Below are 18367 nucleotides of genomic sequence, written 5' to 3'. Positions count from 1 at the left end.
TATATTACCTACTTACCTGATCTACCTTTTACGGAGGCCAAAAAACCATAAAAAACTATTTTGGGAGAAAGAAAATGTGAGTGAAGTTTTATCGGAAGGTTGTCCTTAGATGTGGATCGAACGTCATTTGCGATATATCTTGTTCATACAAACGTGAAAATATCAGTGAATTTGAATCGGGGGAAAATGGTTGACCTTAGAGAGGGATGTTTGAACCAAGGTAGGCGCCATTAGGCCTGGAAATAGTAAGGAAAAATGAGGGAAAAAACCTGGAAATCGCAGGAAATTCTTGTATTTACCAAATCCCATGGAGAATTCGGGGAAATGGTTGAACTTATTGGAAAGATACTTTTGAGGGGAATTTGCACCATAGTAAAAGCAGGGGAGAACCTGGAAATGAAAGGAATTCTTTCTATACTTGATATTGTGTATTACAATTACCTTCATGGAAATTTTAGATGTTTACATCAGTTGATTAACTTCTTGCATTAGGCTTAAGGTTTCTTAACACGCATGGACCCCCATCCATAAGAGGAGGAAACCTTTACTCTTCGGGGTCCCGCGCAGTTTGTTTGCGAACCAAGCTCCGCGCCACCAAAAAACCTTTTTTACATCGTCGTACCAGACCCGACCAGACTAGACCAGAAGCTCCCTGAAGTAAAAATGGTGGTCCATAGCTAAAGGCCTAATTTTCATAATGGCGTTTTTTTTCCTTACTTCTCTTTTCGTGCAACGACCCTATTTGCTCCCGGGGCTCCATTTTCGAAGCTTTTTTGCAGCTTACGATGTGTAGGAAACGCTCAGGAAACCGTTCCCCAATGTTTGAGAGGGTTGGGCTGCGGGCACTCACTCGCTACTATACCACATACATTATGGGCCCGAGCTATAACACCCCTCCCAAATGTACAAATATATACATACGCAAGAGCTAGAGTCGAAATTTGTAATTACGTGCCAGCCATCTTTAATATCATAAACTGAATTTATTTTCAATATTGCCTTATTTTTTTAGTCTGACTGATAAGTTATTCAAATGAAAAATATAATGATGGGTAGTTTTCGACGAGATATTTGAATAAAAATTCGAAACCGATTCTCTCCCAACCCTAGCTCCTTATCAGTTCAGTTCGGGGAATTCGAAACTCGCGTATTTTTTCTTCTTCATTTCTTTTCTCCGACCATCTAGAATGGAATTTCGCGGAACCTTTTCTACGTGTTCAATATCGTTTCGTACTTTTGGGAAAGGCTTAGGCGTAGTAATACGCAATGTTTAACCTCGTTTAAATGAAAGTAGCGTTGGTGAAATGCGAGTACGTTGAGTATAGTTGAAAATAAGAATAACTTCAACTTGGATTGACTTTTTCTCTCCATTTATCATGGTCTCGTTACGTAGTCAAAGGTGATTTGCATCCAAAAAGTTGATTGTGGAAGATCTCTTCTTATTCCAGCGCCAGGGTGAAATCATGAATCTATTTCTTATCATTGGGATATTGGATATTTCTTGGAAATTTTAGATATATTAACGTTTATAATAAGTAACCAGGGTTCATACAAACCTGGAAAAATCAGGGAAATAAATAGTTGACAAAAACCTCAGGGAAAACTCTGGGAAATTTCGAATTTTTAGTAAAAGTCAGGGAAATCCAAATACGGGACCAGTAATTAAGCAAAATATTCATAAACATAGCATTACACCCAATTTTGGAGGCTCATAACTCTGGTTGTACTAGAGATACGGGGATGTCCTAGCTTTGAGTATGTTATAGTCCAATTTGCCCCCTCCTTCGTTAACATTTGCTCCATAGGATACTCCATATACGGGAAAAACCTGGAGATCTCAGGGAAATTTGTTTTAAACAAGTTGGGAAAACCAAAATTTTACCTCTCCGAGTCAAGAGGTCTACTAGTACAAAGTTATTTACCTAGATATGGAATTATGTCTCTTTTTTGAAGTAAAAATTTACGAAATATTGAAGCAGTATTCCAAGCATAGCGAATATACAGTAAAGCAGACGACATTTTACATCCAATAAGGATAAATCTTGGGCACATGGAAATCAGTCAATGGCAAAAAGAACAGGAAATGAAGCCTACGCTTCAGCTGTTTACTCTTTATTCTGATAGCTACATTCGCAACTGGTTTGCAGTGTAAACACTATCGTCTCGTCTCACCTCACCTCAACAATATACTTAGTTTGCCAACATGAGTGTTAACGTTAAATAATACCAAAGCTAAATTGTAGCTAGACGCACTGATACTCAGTGCGCACTATAAAGAGAATAAAAACTCTGTAGCTTAGCCCTACTAATCTAATTGCCACCATGATCTTTTCTTCAATTATAAAATCTTAACCTGATTAATTAAGAGTGTATTTAACTTTCGGCTCACTCTGAACCGTTGATGTCTTTTCATTTCAGACACGAAAATCAAAACCCAAAGTTTACTTCACCTCAGGCCTCAATTATTTACTCTTTCTTTCACTAAGCCTATTGCGGGTAATACTAGATATACCCGCCGGAGTCTAGATCTTAGCTTTCTTCATGAAATCACTAAACCAAGGATTATTCTATATACAGATGTAGTATAGCTTAAGTAATATATAAACAGCCATTTCAAATAAAGATATTAAAATAAATCTTTGGATTATCAAAAAGAAACAGAGCTTTAAAGCTACAAAAGTACTAAATGCATCATAATTACGAAAAATATTTCCACATATTCACTTTATATTATCAGGGAGGAAAGGGAGAAGCCGCCTAATGCTAACAGAACTCGTATCTAGCGGGTAGGGGTTGAAAACGGGGGTATGAAATACTATGTTCTCTCTCTCTCTACCTTGGGTCATTCGGTGGATCATTGAGCATGCGCGAATAGCCGCTACATGAGATAAAAACTTTGGATTTTGCGCAGTAGCGCTCGCGGTGGCCCGGGCGATACTACCCCCGTTGGCTGGGAAATTTACTTCCCCCACCCAATATTGCTCATGTGGCACATTGGGAGGATGCCTCATATAGTTGTAACTAAAAAAAAAACAAAAATAATGCATCAATAAAATAAAAAAAAATAAAAAAAAATAAAAAAAAATAAAAAAAAAAAAAAAAAAAGAGAGACACCTCGCGCTATTCACGCGGCATCTCCCTTTCTCTCCCTGATATTATGGATAAAGGGAATATTATGATTCTGTAGGATTTCTTTACACATCAAAACAACGCGAATGTGCCCAAAACAGGGAAACACAACCTATCACACTTACGATAGTTTCGCACTTACCAACCGTTACCTCTCTAACTGAGACAATGACACAACAAACTGAATTTGTTATTTATCCTAATTCAACTCCTCTACTCCGTCTCTATTAACATCAATGCTCGACCTATTTTAACTTTCTAGAGTTTCCATGATTAGTAATACAGTGGGCTAAATGCTTAAATACTCGCTCTATATTAACTATGAAATGTGTACAGTGTACCGACTTTATACGCAATCTTCATTACTCGTCCTATATAAACTTTGACTATATGGTTTTAGTTAGCACAGATTTTTCTTAAATAATTTAATAAATATAATTTATATTAAACATTTTCTTCGTTAGTTGTTCGCCTTATTGATCGTTACATCGTGTTGATAAAGAACAATTAAACATTCTTGAGAGACTTGACTAATATTGGCGTTTGAAATGAAGCATACGCCGGTTGCTTCGCCTCACTCAAATAGGTAGTATATAAGGGTGTCGAACTACAGCTAAAAGCAAGAACAACCGCAATTGCGAAAACCTTTGGTTTCTCGTAACCCTAGCTGATCGCCGCGAAAGTCTTAAACCCAACGATGACGATGGAGTAGAAGCCAGGTGTGCAGACTGGTGTCCATGTGGGATGGACAAAAACAAAGACCAGAAGATGGTGGTGTTAGAAGCCAGGTGTACAGACTGGTGTCCATGTGGGATGGACAAAAACAAAGACCAGAAGATGGTGGTGTTAGAAGCCAGGTGTCCATGTGGGATGGACAAAAACAGAGACCAGAAGATGGTGGTGTTAGAAGCCAGGCGTACAGACTGGTGTCCATGTGGGATGGACAAAAACAGAGACCAGAAGATGGTGGTGTTAGAAGCCAGTAAGTACAGACTGGTGTCTATGTGGGATAGACAAAAACAACGCCCAAACGTTGGTGGTGTTAGAAGCCAATGAATACAGATTGGTGTTCATGTGGAATGGACAATTGACTAGTCAGATGAAGTAATAGTGGTCAGTTGAATTGTGGATAGCCTCAAGTTTTGAATTTTCCGGGAACTGTGAATGCGGTCCGGAAATAGCGAACACATTTGCTTCGATTCGGAAACTGCGAACGCGGTCCCCTGGGGTGTAAGTCAATAACAACAGCCAGACAGACAGACAGACACACACGTCGAAATTAGAACCTCTCCGTGACATACGTCACTCGGAGAGGTAAAAAGGTGTATGAACCCTGGTAACGTGTTATCAATAAGTGTACTCCGACTTGCTTCCCGTGTGCCAATTCCTTAATTCATTTATAAAATATAATAAAATATAATTTTATTAAATTTAAAATAATTTAAACATTCGAATGTTTACTTGCAGCTAGTATTTTCGTCTAGATGTATCGTAAAAATAAATGATAGTCCTAGATTCTTAATGAGAATATTTCGTGTATACTCGAGAATAAGAATAAGATACGCTTCCGTTCTGAGCGAAAGAAGATTTTTGGGGGCTGAATTAAGGGAAACTGAAAGTATATCCAAAGATTGTTTTCTCTCTCTCAAGAAATAACGTGCTTGTGTATCATCAAAAAAGTATGGATCCATATATAACCCGCTAACTTTTCTTCGAACAAGTTGAAAGGCGCGCTGTAAGGAAATATATATCGAATTATATTCTTAGTAACACTGAAACAACAGCATAAGAACGCTTCTTCCTTATGGGAAAAATCGTATCTTTCTTAGATTGTAGCTCGAGCTCAAAACTCGTGTTGTGTTGCCTATCGAGACAAGTAATTGTGTAAAAGTAAAACCATATTACAAAGCGTTCTTCTGCCCTCATTGCCCCTTGTCACACGATTAACGGTTGATTTCAGGCTAAGATTACAATGAAATTTACTGTAAATCGTGTTTATATTTTACGTTGCATACGGTTTGAAACTATAGAGTGAGATGAACCAAAAGAAAATTAGCCTGGATTTTGTCTATAGTTACACGTATGTTTTGCGTGGCGGGAAAAGGTTTTCACTTTTGATCCAATCAATATAGGCTATACTGACTGCGTTTGTGGGGTTGGTTGGATGAGGGAGCCGCTTACTATATCGTACACCACTTGAGCTGTATATAGCCGGCCGCGCACCGCCTTTTGAGCTCATGCTCTATCTCAAGACGCATCTCGTAGATAAGTTCCGAATCTTGAGCGATTGCGAAACGCTTCATTGAGTCCACTTTTCATATTCTTCCATCCATCCCCCTTCTCATCTCGCGATATACAAGTTGCTTCTTAGTGTCTGCTGATATTACTATATAGTTTTGACGTAATGTTTTGGTATACGTCGGGGGAAACTTAACTTTAGTACTTGGGAACATTTTTTTGAATTATGCCGGGAAAGTGTTCTCGACCGGCATTGTATACTGGCTTTAATTCAATGTTTATCGTTCGACAGAAGGGAATTTGGGCTAACGTAATGTTAGGGGACTTATACCAATGTTAACAATCCCAGCCTGTTTTTCAAGTTTGGCCATCTTTGAGTGGAATTTTTTTACTAGCTTTGTCACGTGTTGTAAATAATAGTTCTTGTTGCTATAACCAGGTGGCGCCTATAGCTTATGCCCAACCTAAAACCGTAGGGAACTATGGGTAAATTTTACTGCCATATGTGGGATGGGCTCTCTAGTGTTAGCGCTATTTTAATTTTGAACTTCTTTACTCCAGCCAAATTTATGATAATTAGTATTTACGCGATGCAGTTTTTGTTAATTGGTTTTCTTTCAATTATCTTCACTTGCCCCATGGTGGATGTTAGACCAACTAAGTATTTGGTTTCGTTTGATAGATAACAATTAACCCTTAAATTTTCCCCGTATGTTTTAACATGCCGAAGTTTTATCCAGCAATTGGTCAAAAAACAAATTACAAAACAAAAACGTCTATTTTTTCCCTGAAAAAAGGAAATGATCCTAAAATAGAAAGGAACTGGCTCATGATCAGTCTTCCAACGCCATTCAACTTCATGCGGGGTCAAATTTCAATCACCCCATTCGCTATGCGCAGGGAAACCTAGGAAGCAATATGGCTGCCCCCATCCACCTTTTCTTTTGGGGTTGGTACATGCACCCAAGGCATAAAAAATATTCGGGTATAAGAGAAAGGGTGCGTGGTATATCGGAGCATCTTCATAGTTGCGGCCACGACGGACGATAGTGGTGCATGGTGGTGGTTGCTTTTGGGCCGTGCCCACCTCCTCCTCCTCCGCTAAAGCCGTGTAAAATTCAGGGCTCAATCCATCAGCCTGTTAGTGTACCGTGAAGCCGATCATGAAAGGAATTCTTCGTCGATCTATACCCAGTCTTGGCTCATGCAAGGGAAAAAGAAAAAATAATTTTTATTTTTTTTTATATATATGTAGATACTTTTTTTTATATTATCCATTCTTGGTGGTACCGCCTACTACACATGGTACACGGTACGCTTCGAACTTACTTTCACTATAGAGTATGGAAGAAAACTGTCTTAAGAAAATTATAGACCATTTTCGCAAAGATACAGAGCCATTTGGTGTCTTCTATTAAGTATTAACCAAAGATCTTGATTTTATTTTTACCTAAATAACATCAGAAGTGAGATGAGACTAGAAGTGAAGGGCTCTAGCATTGGTAGTAGATCCTGGCACTAGTTAACAAATTTGAGGATTTTATGCCGCTTCCCACGCGCTAAAACTAGAGAGAAAAAAAATTGGTCGAGTTCCAAAAACATTTCCTACCCCCTTCCCCTCAACCTAAAGCCGCGGATCACGGACGCGGGTGATGGAATCTAGTTCGGCCGTCTACCGCCACGAGCGTCTCACGTTTTGGAGGGAAAATTCAGAAACCGCTACCAGAGGGCCAACCTTGGTGTGTTATCAAGAATATTCACTTTCGCCGAGTGAAGAATTTGGTTAGCTCAGTACTTCTGGTCTCATCTCACTTCTGATAACATGCATAGTTCATATGCTTTCAATAGTAAATATTTTGTACTGTCCTTAATACGGTATTAAGTATAAGGGTACGGTATATTGTACGTTGGATTGAAAAGGCCTATTTATCTTATTCAGATGCAATATTGCAAGGTATGTATCAAAGAAGGCACCGCTCATAGTGCGAAACCTAATTGGTTATACACCACTCTCGTTACTGTATATACTCCTGGAGATTTTTTAAAAGAAACCTTGGTAGATACAAGCCTTAAGAACACACCGGCCCAATGAACTCGGAATATGTTTTTACTATTTTAGAAATTCTGCTTCAAGTTCTAGCCTATTGTAGTCGACTTAAGATTGATTAGCCTATCACGTATATATACACACACGAAATACATTGGAATATAAAAAGGCTATATAAACCCAGCGTGAATTTTCTTCAATACGCCATTTTAATATAGTTATTAAAAATATATTGCAATCATAATTATTATTATTCTTTTTTATATTAGTTGTTAAACTTTTGATGATTCTATTAAGATTTTTGACGAAGAAAATTTTTAATTTTCGCACGTTTAGCTTCGGGCCATGTTAATTTTGTCTGCTTGTGAATTATTTTTTTTTTCCACTTTTATATCAAATTTTTAGGTAATTCTTTTTCCATTAATCTATGAGTTTAAGTACCTTAGGCTATACCGGAGTTTTTGGTAACTGATGAGTATATAAATGAATTGAGTCATTAAATAAAGGCGCAAAAGGGGTTGAAAGGAATTATGGGTAAGAAATTAGGGTCGCAAGCACGAGAAACAATAAAGAAAGAAAAAATGCGCGAAAAAAATCGATTTTCATTTCGTTTATGCAGTAAAACAAGAGTAATAAGTTAGGATCTTTTGGTTACTTTTGGCTGCCATTTTCAAAGATGGCGGGACTACCGCAAATTTAAACTAAAACCATACAGCCCTCCCTTCTGTAGAATTTAGTAAACCAGTATATTTATTAATGTCAGCTGTTAAGTAATAACTTTTAATTACCATAAATTGACAGAAACGTTTGGCAAACAAACAAGTAATACACCTCGAGGTTTAAAACGTTTTGAAATTCTTAATTCCACTAGACAAATAAATAAATAAATACATTTAACTTCTAGCGTACAAGTACAAATAGAAATACATACTCGCTGTGGAATGAGTCCAATAAATTAATACAATGACCCTAGAATTAAAAAAAAAAAATTTGAAGGCGGGTCAAGGTAAGGCATGCACTCAATCCGCGCAAAGGCGTTCATTTTTTTCAAGAGAAATCAAAATTTTCCGCTTATAGGAAGTATATAATTATCTTTATTTAAACGCATACGTACAGAGAAAAAATGCCTTGAGTATTATTTTTCTCGTGATAGTTGAATATATATTTATATATATTCTTAAACGGAGGTGATTCTTCAATATCAAATATCCAACTGTTAAGAAACAAAACTGCATCACCTGCATTAATCTTAATCCTTGGATGGATAATATCATAAGTTTAAAAGTTACGTTCCATAAGTTTGTCACAAACTGGAGCTTGTCATGAAGTTGGCAACGTAGGTCGTAGATTCGAGGTAAAGCGACGCCTAGTGAGGCACTATCAAAGGCTTAGTAGGACCTAGATGGAAGTCCTGCAAAAATTAACCGAGTGTAGTCAATTCTCGTGTCGTTCCCGCTCGAACTAGCATTACGAAGTATATGTTGTGTCATACTTATGGAAGGAACGTATCTCATAAACTTATGATAATATTTAGAATTTTTTATATTATTTAAGAGATACAGTATATACGCCCTCGGACTATATATGTAACTGCCTACAGGAAAAATGGATACTTTTCTAACGCCAAATGTTAAGTCCGATTGGCGAGAAGAGGGTATTATAAGACTTAAGGTAATCAGCGTTAGGACTAATCCCTCATTTCTTGATTGTGCGGCGGCTATATAGCTATATAGCTTCTCGTGAGGGGCCATGCGTCTCAATTATTCCACTAACTCGTCATCAGAGCCATCGCTCAGAACCCCAAGAACGTCCCGTCGCTTTACGCAGCCTGCAGTGTAGCCTCGGTGCCTCGTAGAGATACCATGTATGTACGCAGGGGGTCGGACATCTATCCAGTTTATGAATTGCGATGTTGCATGCAAATGATTTATAGTGCTACCTAGCTGGAGTTGTTGCTCTTCAGAACGAGTTTAACCCCAAAATTGTTTTGGGTTACATATCTGAATCTCCGCCATTTGTCGCAGACTAAAAGTATAGAGTAACAGCTTCGGGTAAAAGCAATTTGGGTATTTGGTCTGCATTGGCGACGTTGTCAGTAAAGTATCCTACTCCTTGGTATATCGGCTGCTAGATTTATAAAGCTATATACGTAAGATTCCCGCATTTAGCTCCGGTCCTAGACGCTAGCTAGCAAATCATTTTTCCCGCGCTTATGTACGAGCCCAGAATCTAATCTGTAAGAAGAAATGACGGTATCCATTATTTCCTTGGCTTCTGGCCACTTTGCTAAACTAATCCTATCACCTTCTTAATAAGATGAGATTAAGGTTTTTATCCCCTCGTTGGAACGGGAGCTCGCGGCGTAAATTATAGCACGAGAAGACAATAATTATTATTTTAAATCGGGATACGTGGTTTTCTCGACGCCATTTTAAAAAGAAGAAAAAAAAACTTGATGTGGTATAATTGCATTGCTGTACCTGCTGGGCGTTAAGCGCATAGATTAGATGAGTCAAATTTGGTTTTAATTTGAAGATCAGATCTTGAAGTGATAGTAAGAAATTTCGTGTAATTGATGAGTTATTACAATTAACGCCTCTTGGGTGCGTTTTGGTGCGCGAGATATTGTTATAATTATAATTCCATCTTCATTTCGGGTAAATGAAGATGCGCCTCGAGACTAGAGTTCCGGTCCTCGACTAACTCGAGATCAGCGCGGCCTTGTATTATGTCCATTAGACAAAAACGACGTCCATCTCTCTGTTGTGACTATATAGTTTGACCATTAGACAATCTTGATCGAGGTGGAGATAACTTCCAGAGGAGGTTGCTTCATTGTTATCTATGAAAGGGGAGAATCATTTTACAACGTCCACTGGTATTAGTCAAATGACCCTCTCTGTATAGCCAGGATGGTCATCGTGGGTTGCAGCTATAGCTTCTCCGAAGGACAAAAAGGGCCAAAAATTTGAGAGGATGATGAGAAATCTTTTGTTCTTCGGCGTCGTTGCTAGGGCTATCTCCTTTTGGCGCGCTCTCGCTTCTGGCTGGCGTTGGGGTTTCGGGGGTTCTCTTTTTCCCCAATGGGTCCATCCGTCTTCGGGCGTAAAACAAGACAGTATATGCTTAGCCGGACTTTGGACACGGTGCAACGCGGGGGCCGCGATGTATTTCCGTAAACAGAGGGATTCGATGTCCTGGTTTGCCTTTGACAGGCGTCACTCAATGACGCGGCTCGGCCATTAGCCGGACGTCCCCCGTTTCGTGCAAGGCCCTCTCTCTAGATGACTCTCACGGTCGCTCTAGCTGTTTTTCAACTCAAAATGAAAGAAAGAAAGAACGGATAAAAAAGACCTCCTCATCTTTATACCAACGAATATATTTTTGCGAATACATTACGTAATGTCCCTTATTTCAAAAAAAAATCCTTGACTGACATATATATGAAAATATAGGACTCCCCTTTCGTTCTTTTCAAAAGGTTATTATGCAAATTTTTGCATATTTTTATCGTATTTTTCTATTTATTTAGAAGTAAAATAAATATTTCGTGAGATGCGTTGGTTTTTAAGGATAACGCGACCCTTCCCTCTGTAAGGGATGAATTTAATACTAATCTAATTGTTATTAAATCAATTTAAACTCGGAGATGCTCTAATAACAAATTACTGGCAACTTGAAGCCCAGAGAGAGTCAAATATCATACTATTTTCTAAACAAAGCGTTCCACGCTTGCTTTTTCTTTCATACGTATAATGATATTATCAAAATATATATATATATATATATACAGAAACAATTTTATACTTTTCGTAAGAAAGGACCCAAACTATACGCGGTATAAGCGTTGATTTATGTTGGCACGCCATCATGGATAGTCAACGTATATCCGGTTGACTTAAAATGTCAAACCCGGAGAGTATGTATATATTTTTGATAAAATCGTTACAAGGGGATGATTTTCTTAAAGAATCGTCGGCGGCCGCGGAGAGTGGGATTAACTTAAAATATCCGATGACTAAACATTGATGGAATACGTATAAACGTCTAAATACCGGCTCGCGCTGCGCGTTTCAACGCCAAAAGCATAAATACGCCCGCGTCGCGTCCTCTTCAGAGTTATTATACGTAAAAATACATCATAAAAGCTTAAGAGCGGATGTGATGCCTTTTCCCTTCTCCCCCCAATGCTAAGAAGATGTAAAGGATATAGTACCGGTCCCGGGGTTAGGTCCAATCTATAGAGGTTTAGAAAACACGGAGAAAGCCAGCAAACCACCCGTCGTTACACGACGGAAAGATATCGTCAATGTTAAAAAGGGTGTGTTTACTTTTAGCCCTGGACGAATTTTTGACGTCGATGCTTTCAACGAAAGTCAAGGGATCGACAAAGAAAGAATAGCTTTAAACCTTAGAAATTCCCTGAATAGTAATTTAACCGAAATGCAAGTTGTATTTCAACAAAAGTTGAAAGTTAATTGAGTGATACAGATAAAGTCTCATAAATGATTATTAGAGCCTCCTTAAGCAACCCGGAGTCTCATTGAGCAACCCAGGTCCTCCTTGAGCAACCCGGAGTCTCCTTGACCAACCCAGGTCCTCCTTGAGCAACCCGGGGTCTCTTTTGAGCAAACAGGGGTCTCCTTGAGCCACCCGGGGTCTCCTTGAGCCACCCGGGGTCTCCTTGAGCCACCCGGGGTCTCTTTTGAGCAAAATGGGGTCTCCTTGAGCCACCCGGGGTCTCTTTTGAGCAAACTGGGGTCTCCTTAAGCAACCCGACCCGGCGTCTCCTTAAGCAACCCGACCCGGCGTCTCCTTAAGCAACCCGACCCGGCGTCTCCTTAAGCAACCCGACCCGGCGTCTCCTTAAGCAACCCGACCCGGCGTCTCCTTAAGCAACCCGACCCGGCGTCTCCTTAAGCAACCCAACCAGGCGTCTCCTTAAGCAACCCAACCAAGCGTCTCCTTAAGAAACCCGACCCGGCGTCTCCTTAAGCAACCCAACCCGGCGTCTCCTTAAGCAATGAGTTTGTTTTTACTCAGTCTATTCGAAATCAGTAATCCAAATTTTCTCTCTCTCGCTCTCTCGAAGATCTTTCTCGTAAGATAGGGGGCAGGACAAAGATCGTACGCACCCAACTTCCTAAGTATTTTTGATTAATGATGCACTTTTTCTCAATGAAAATCTAAAAGCTAAACTTTTTTTTTATATACCTTTGGAATTGTATGTTATGTTGAAAGACAAACGATGCTTATTCAGTTTAGGTCCGTGTCATCAGTCGTTTTTGAAGACTGATATCATTTTCTTTTAATAAAACCCACGGAAAAATATAAACCGATAAAAAGAAACATATACTTGGAGGTTGTCGGTAAACTTCAAAAGTTAAATAAAAATTCCGTAAGATTAATCTAAGAATTTTTAATTCTGCAAAGTTAAGAAGAAAAAGTTATAAAAAAAAATAATTTTAAAAATATTTTCTTCGACTCCAACAGGTACTTGGATTAAAACTTAGTTAAATTATTCCAAAGAGAAATTTAAACTAAAAATAAAAAAATTAAAAGCTTTTTAAATATGTTGAAAATGATAACGCGTATAAAAATTGTATCACGATTTTTTCTCTCTCTCTCAAGGTAGGGAAAAAATAGGGATCCTGCTGCATCTTGGGATGTGACGCCAAAGAAAATTAGAATTTTTTACTTTCTGCTTCTACCAATTGAAGTATATTATTTTTCCATGCAGAAAGTAGGCAGTAATAACGGCCAAAGGGACTCGACAGAGTACAAGCGACTGCGAGAATCTCAATGATGCGCGGAACAATGCGCGAGCGAGTCGTTTCTTCCGCGAGGCGTTAGCGATGACGGGGGGGGGGAAGCTCGAGTACCATCTCTTTTTTTTAAACAGGGGCTAGTACACTTCATTGCCCCCTCCGTAAAGTTTCTCTGATTTTTGAGAGAGGGAGATTTTAGAACTTCAATACTTCCATATACGTAAATGATACACTTCTCATACCACAATCCCATGCTAGATGTATCTTTTACGCGAAGAGCACTAATATAATAATTTAAACCAAAATAAAAAAAAATTACAGGAGGTTTTAGAAAATTTTCTTCATACAAACTTTCTGTATGTATATATATATACACACATGAAAAAATCTTATACATAGGTATATAGATATATATGCATAAAAGAAAATTCTTATAGGTGGGTAGTGTGAGACTGCGCACGAGGAAAGGGGGGGAAGGTAAGGGTGTGGGGGGGGCTTTTACCCCATTCATCACTGTCAGTGCTAGAGGCCGAGATGCTCTGACGCTTAACTCCACGGGGTAATTACTCAATTGTGCCGGCTTTAAACTAGCGCGGATAAGCTTTTCTATAAAAGGACGAACCATGGCAAGGATAAGGAGGGGGGGGGAAAGACTAGGATAGTCAAAAGGGGGGAGGAATCGTGGCTCCAACCATTTCCCGTGGACCCCGTGTGCCATTCTCAGCACACAAGCAGCGTCAAAGTTGCGGTTAGGTACTAATTATGCTAATGAGGCCCTGCAAGCTTAGTTGCTCCAACGAAAAGGTGAACGATCCGATATCTCGCGCTAGTTTTCTTGTCCATGATGGCCTCTGTTTTAGTCTTTCTCCCTCTCCTTTTCTTTCTCATGTGTGTGTGCTTTTTCTCGTTCAGAATGTTAGGTTGACTTTAATTTTATTTAACGTTAAGATATGTTCACCTTTTTTAGGTTTGTGTAGGAGGGTGTAATTGGTGTGATTTTAATTAATGTTAAGGAATTGCCACATTTTTTTGGGTGCAAAGTCACTGACTGGTCATGGAATAATTACTCGTGAAAGGACACGTGGCGGTGTATCCCTTTCCAGGTTTTATTGGTCCATGAAAATACTAACCTTTTATTTATAATAACAAGTTGGAAATGCAATGCTAAATATTGCCATAGGTAGATTAAATCAACTCTTTTAAAACACTTAAATAATTTAAACAGTTAAAATAAATAAACAGTAATAATTAAATTTAAATAAATAAACAAACATAAGAACTAAATGTAAACAGTAATAATTAAATTTAAATAAATAAACAAACGTTAGAACTAAATGTAAACAGTTAAAATAAATCAATAATTCTATATCATAAATATTCCATTTTGATCTTGAGGAATGTCGGATGCTGGCGTTCGGCACGTATCAAGGTTATATGGACTCTTATGTGTATGACCTTGTGGCCAGAGGCCTGCACTTAACCCTTCTAAAAATAAGTCACCTTTAAATTTTAAAACCTGTCAAAACACCCCCATTACAAAATTACAATTTAGCCAATTTCTCTGGGTTCTTCGAGACTGCGCTTTGTGATTTTCCTTGAGGGGTTTCATTGGCGCCTTGTTTTGTGTTGGACTTCTTGGCGCCCGGTTGTGTATTGGACGTTTTGGCGCCCGGTTGTGTATTGAACGTTTTGGCGCCCGGTTGTTTGTTGGACGTTTTGGCGCCCGGTTGTTTGTTGGACGTTTTGGCGCCCGGTTGTGTATTGGACGTTTTGGCGCCCGGTTGTTTGTTGGACGTTTTGGCGCCCGGTTGTGTGTTGGACTTTTTAGCTGGTTTTCTTTTAGGCTTGTCTTCATCATCGATGTCAGTACCCCAACTGTCACTGCTGTCCGACTCGTCCGTCCATATAGAACTTTGTCGTTTCGTGGCAGGCTTCGTTTTTTAGTTTTAGGCTTCTCTTCGTCATCAATGTCAGAGAAGAACCTCAGTTCATTGTCAGTATCCCAACTTGCCTTGTATTCTTTTCCTTGAGGGGTTTCATTGGCGCCTTGTTTTGTGTTGGACTTCTTGGCGCCTTGTTTTGTGTTGGACTTCTTGGCGCCTTGTTTTGTGTTGGACTTCTTGGCGCCCGGTTGTGTATTGGACGTTTTGGCGCCCGGTTGTGTATTGGACGTTTTGGCGCCCGGTTGTGTATTGAACGTTTTGGCGCCCGGTTGTGTATTGAACGTTTTGGCGCCCGGTTGTGTATTGGACGTTTTGGCGCCCGGTTGTGTATTGGACGTTTTGGCGCCCGGTTGTGTATTGGACGTTTTGGCGCCCGGTTGTGTATTGGACGTTTTGGCGCCCGGTTGTTTGTTGGACGTTTTGGCGCCCGGTTGTGTATTGGACGTTTTGGCGCCCGGTTGTGTATTGGACGTTTTGGCGCCCGGTTGTGTATTGGACGTTTTGGCGCCCGGTTGTTTGTTGGACGTTTTGGCGCCCGGTTGTGTGTTGGACTTTTTAGCTGGTTTTCTTTTAGGCTTGTCTTCATCATCGATGTCAGACTCGTCCGCCCATATAGAACTTTGTCGTTTCGTGGCAGGCTTCCGTTTTTTAGTTAGTTTCCTTTTAGGCTTCTCTTCGTCATCGATGTCAGAAAAGAACATTAGTTCCCTGTCACTGCTGTCCAACTCGTCCGCCCATATAGAACTTTGTCGTTTCGTGGCAGGCTTCCGTTTTTTAGTTAGTTTACTTTTAGGCTTCTCTTCGTCATCAATGTCAGATAAGAACCTCAGTTCATTGTCAGTATCCCAACTTGCCTTGTATTCTTTAAATCTGAAAGTGGGCTTTGATTTCGGCGATCCTTTTCTTTTTCGCTGTGGTTCCGCAGCTCGACCCCTCGATCTGGCCATCGGTTCACTATCATCGTCACTATAAGAACTTGGATCGTATATTTTCTTCCTGACGTTAGGTTGCGAATCGACTTCGCTTATTTTTTCCGAAGAAGGGGTTAAGATTTCTTCTTCATCCATGTTAATCACGCTGGATCTTGCGTCACGGTTGGATGACATTCCTAATTCGTGATTTTCGATATCTTCCCAATCAACTACCAAAGTAATTAAATTAAAAATAAATTACGTAGGATTCGAAATAAAGTAACAAAAGTAAAAATTGGGTATTTTTCAACAGTGTCTGATCTAACTTTCAATTTTGCTTTATGCGCGTTTCTTTTTACTCCTGTTGTTAAAACATTAGTGAATATTATTTCATTTGAGTCGATTTGATTCTTAAACCCTGTAATTGAATTATGCCTAAGACCCTGGATATACCCTACGAATTACTATCATTACTTCTGTTGAATCGCTAATTACAAAGACTACTTTCATTTCTATTTTGTTTCAACATAATTCGCCGCTGCTTCATTATAAGTATAGATATTGTCATATGTTCCATAAGTATGACAATATCTATACTTCGTAATGCTAGAGACTTACTGAGAGCTAGTTCTATAACGACAAGCGAGAATTGACTACACTCGTTTTGTAGTCCATCTTCCTATTTAGTCTGTACGAAGCCTTTGACAGCGCCTGACCAGGGGTCAATTTAAGAGTATCTATGAAATATCACCTTTGTCACTCCATGACAAGCTCTCGGTAACCAGTGACAAACTTATGGAACACATCTTATGAACTTGTGGTTATTTTGTAAAGTGCACTTCCACAAAAGTATTTTTTCACATAGTAAGTTTGCAAAACTTGTTCCTCTATTCGAACTTTGTCCTAACCCACATTGGTCATTGAAGCGTGCAATACTAAATTTTACCCTCGCCATTTGATTGGAGTTTTATGGCGTCTATCGAAAGAATATATGCCGGTACTCGTTGAAGGCCATAATTCCTTCCGTTCGTGACTTGCTTTTTCGATTTCTCTGGGCACTGAAGTACTTTGAGAGAAAGTTTCGCTGCTTGTTGTATCTTTACGTTTTCCTCTTGACTTTGGAATGGTGGATTTTTGTGCGGGTTTTGGAACAGTTCGTATTTTTCTTGTCTCTTCCGATCGCTTTGCGACGGTTGGCGCTATTGAAGATTTTGGAGCAGTTGAATTTTCCTCTGCCCTCTTGGGAACGGCTGTTTCTTCGTCATTTGCACTTGGAACGGCCGCTTTAAGGGTTGACTTTGATTCTTCATCGGGTAGATTTAAGCCTGTTGGCGTTTTTGCCAAATTTGAAACGGATCATTTTTCTGGCCTCTTGAGAACGAGGTTGCTTCTTCATCCGCCTTTGAAGTGGTGGCGTTTGAGCCCACATTGGATTAGGTGACTGTTGTATTGGCTTTGGCGCGCGGAACGTTTCTGCGGGCTCTGTAACATTTGATCCTTCTGACCTCTTGGGAATAGTTGCTTCTTCATCTGTCTTTGAAGTGGTTGTGTTCAGTGGTGACTTTAAACCTCTTGGCGTTTGAGCCCACGTTGGAATAAGCAATTTTTCAATTGGTTTTAGCGTAGAGAGTGTTTCTGGCCTCTTGAGAATAGTTGCTACTTCGTCTGTCTTTGGAGTGGTCGTGTTTAGGGGTGGTGTTTGAGCCGATGTTGGAAAAATTGGCTTTAGCATAGAGAATTTTTCTGTGGTTTTAGAAACACTGGATTCACCTGCTTGTTTTGAAAGAGTTGATTCTCCTGAACTTGGTGTTCTCCGATATCTTTTTTCTTGGTAATGAATTCCTTGGGGGATAGTTCTTGCGAAAGACCCGAAGACTGGGTAGTGGAGATAATTTTATCGCGTTGATAGTCTTGGGAATAAGCGACTGTGGCCGTCGATGACTGACTAGTTGAGGCGACGGTGTCTTGGGCAATTGGTACCATATTATCGTCGCGACATTCCAGTAAACCAGGGGTGTGAACAGTTTGGCCTGGTTTGATAGTATCATGGCCATCATTAACTTCATTAAGATTGGATTCTGGCTCGATAGTATCGTTTCCTTCATTAAAATTGGATTCTTTTTCAATAGTGTCGTTTACTTCATTAAGTTGGGATTCTGGTTCAATAGTGTCGTTTACTTCATTAAGATTGGATTCTGGTTCGATATTATTGTTTCCTTCATTAAGATTGAATTCGGGTTCGATAGTATCGTTACCTTCATTAAGATTGGATTCTGGTTCGATATTATCGTTTCCTTCATTAAGATTGGATACTGGTTCGATATTATCGTT

At 39.4% G+C, this 18367-nt stretch overlaps 1 protein-coding gene and 2 long non-coding RNA genes across 4 annotated transcripts; all 3 read right to left on the bottom strand.

The window, feature by feature from the left end:
• Nucleotides 1-11: 11 nt before the first annotated feature.
• Nucleotides 12-1858, bottom strand: LOC149692565 (uncharacterized). Of its 2 annotated transcripts, XR_016382820.1 has the most exons (4): nt 718-1858; nt 467-652; nt 300-390; nt 12-236 (listed from the first exon to the last, which is right to left on the bottom strand). It is a non-coding gene; the product is annotated as an uncharacterized LOC149692565 (long non-coding RNA). The 2 variants fall into 2 exon arrangements; XR_016382819.1 differs by having other exon boundaries at nt 467-1858.
• Nucleotides 1859-7869: 6011 nt separating this feature from the next.
• On the bottom strand, nt 7870-10928 carry LOC149692564 (uncharacterized). The gene is made up of 4 exons (XR_016382915.1): nt 9719-10928; nt 8529-9648; nt 8346-8383; nt 7870-8281 (listed from the first exon to the last, which is right to left on the bottom strand). It is a non-coding gene; the product is annotated as an uncharacterized LOC149692564 (long non-coding RNA).
• A 3330-nt stretch (nt 10929-14258) lies between these two features.
• LOC149692563 (uncharacterized) lies at nt 14259-16238 on the bottom strand. Its single transcript, XM_089868321.1, has one exon. The coding sequence runs from the start codon at nt 16229-16231 to the stop codon at nt 14702-14704; it is 1530 nt and encodes a 509-aa protein (XP_089724447.1). The 5' UTR covers nt 16232-16238; the 3' UTR covers nt 14259-14701.
• Between the last annotated feature and the right edge of the window lie 2129 nt (nt 16239-18367).

Source organism: Phalangium opilio, unplaced genomic scaffold (genome assembly GCF_054372755.1).
Source record: "Phalangium opilio isolate 3A_F unplaced genomic scaffold, DU_Popi_V2 ptg000024l_1, whole genome shotgun sequence".
Taxonomy (NCBI): domain Eukaryota; kingdom Metazoa; phylum Arthropoda; class Arachnida; order Opiliones; family Phalangiidae; genus Phalangium; species Phalangium opilio.
The sequence above is the reverse complement of the archived record's forward strand: the minus strand, read 5'-3'. Positions and strand labels throughout refer to the sequence as shown.

What these genes read in the sequence shown, in the direction of transcription:
- LOC149692563 (XM_089868321.1), bottom strand. Translation starts at nt 16,231, where the DNA reads ATGTCATCCAACCGTGACGCAAGATCCAGCGTGATTAACATGGATGAA.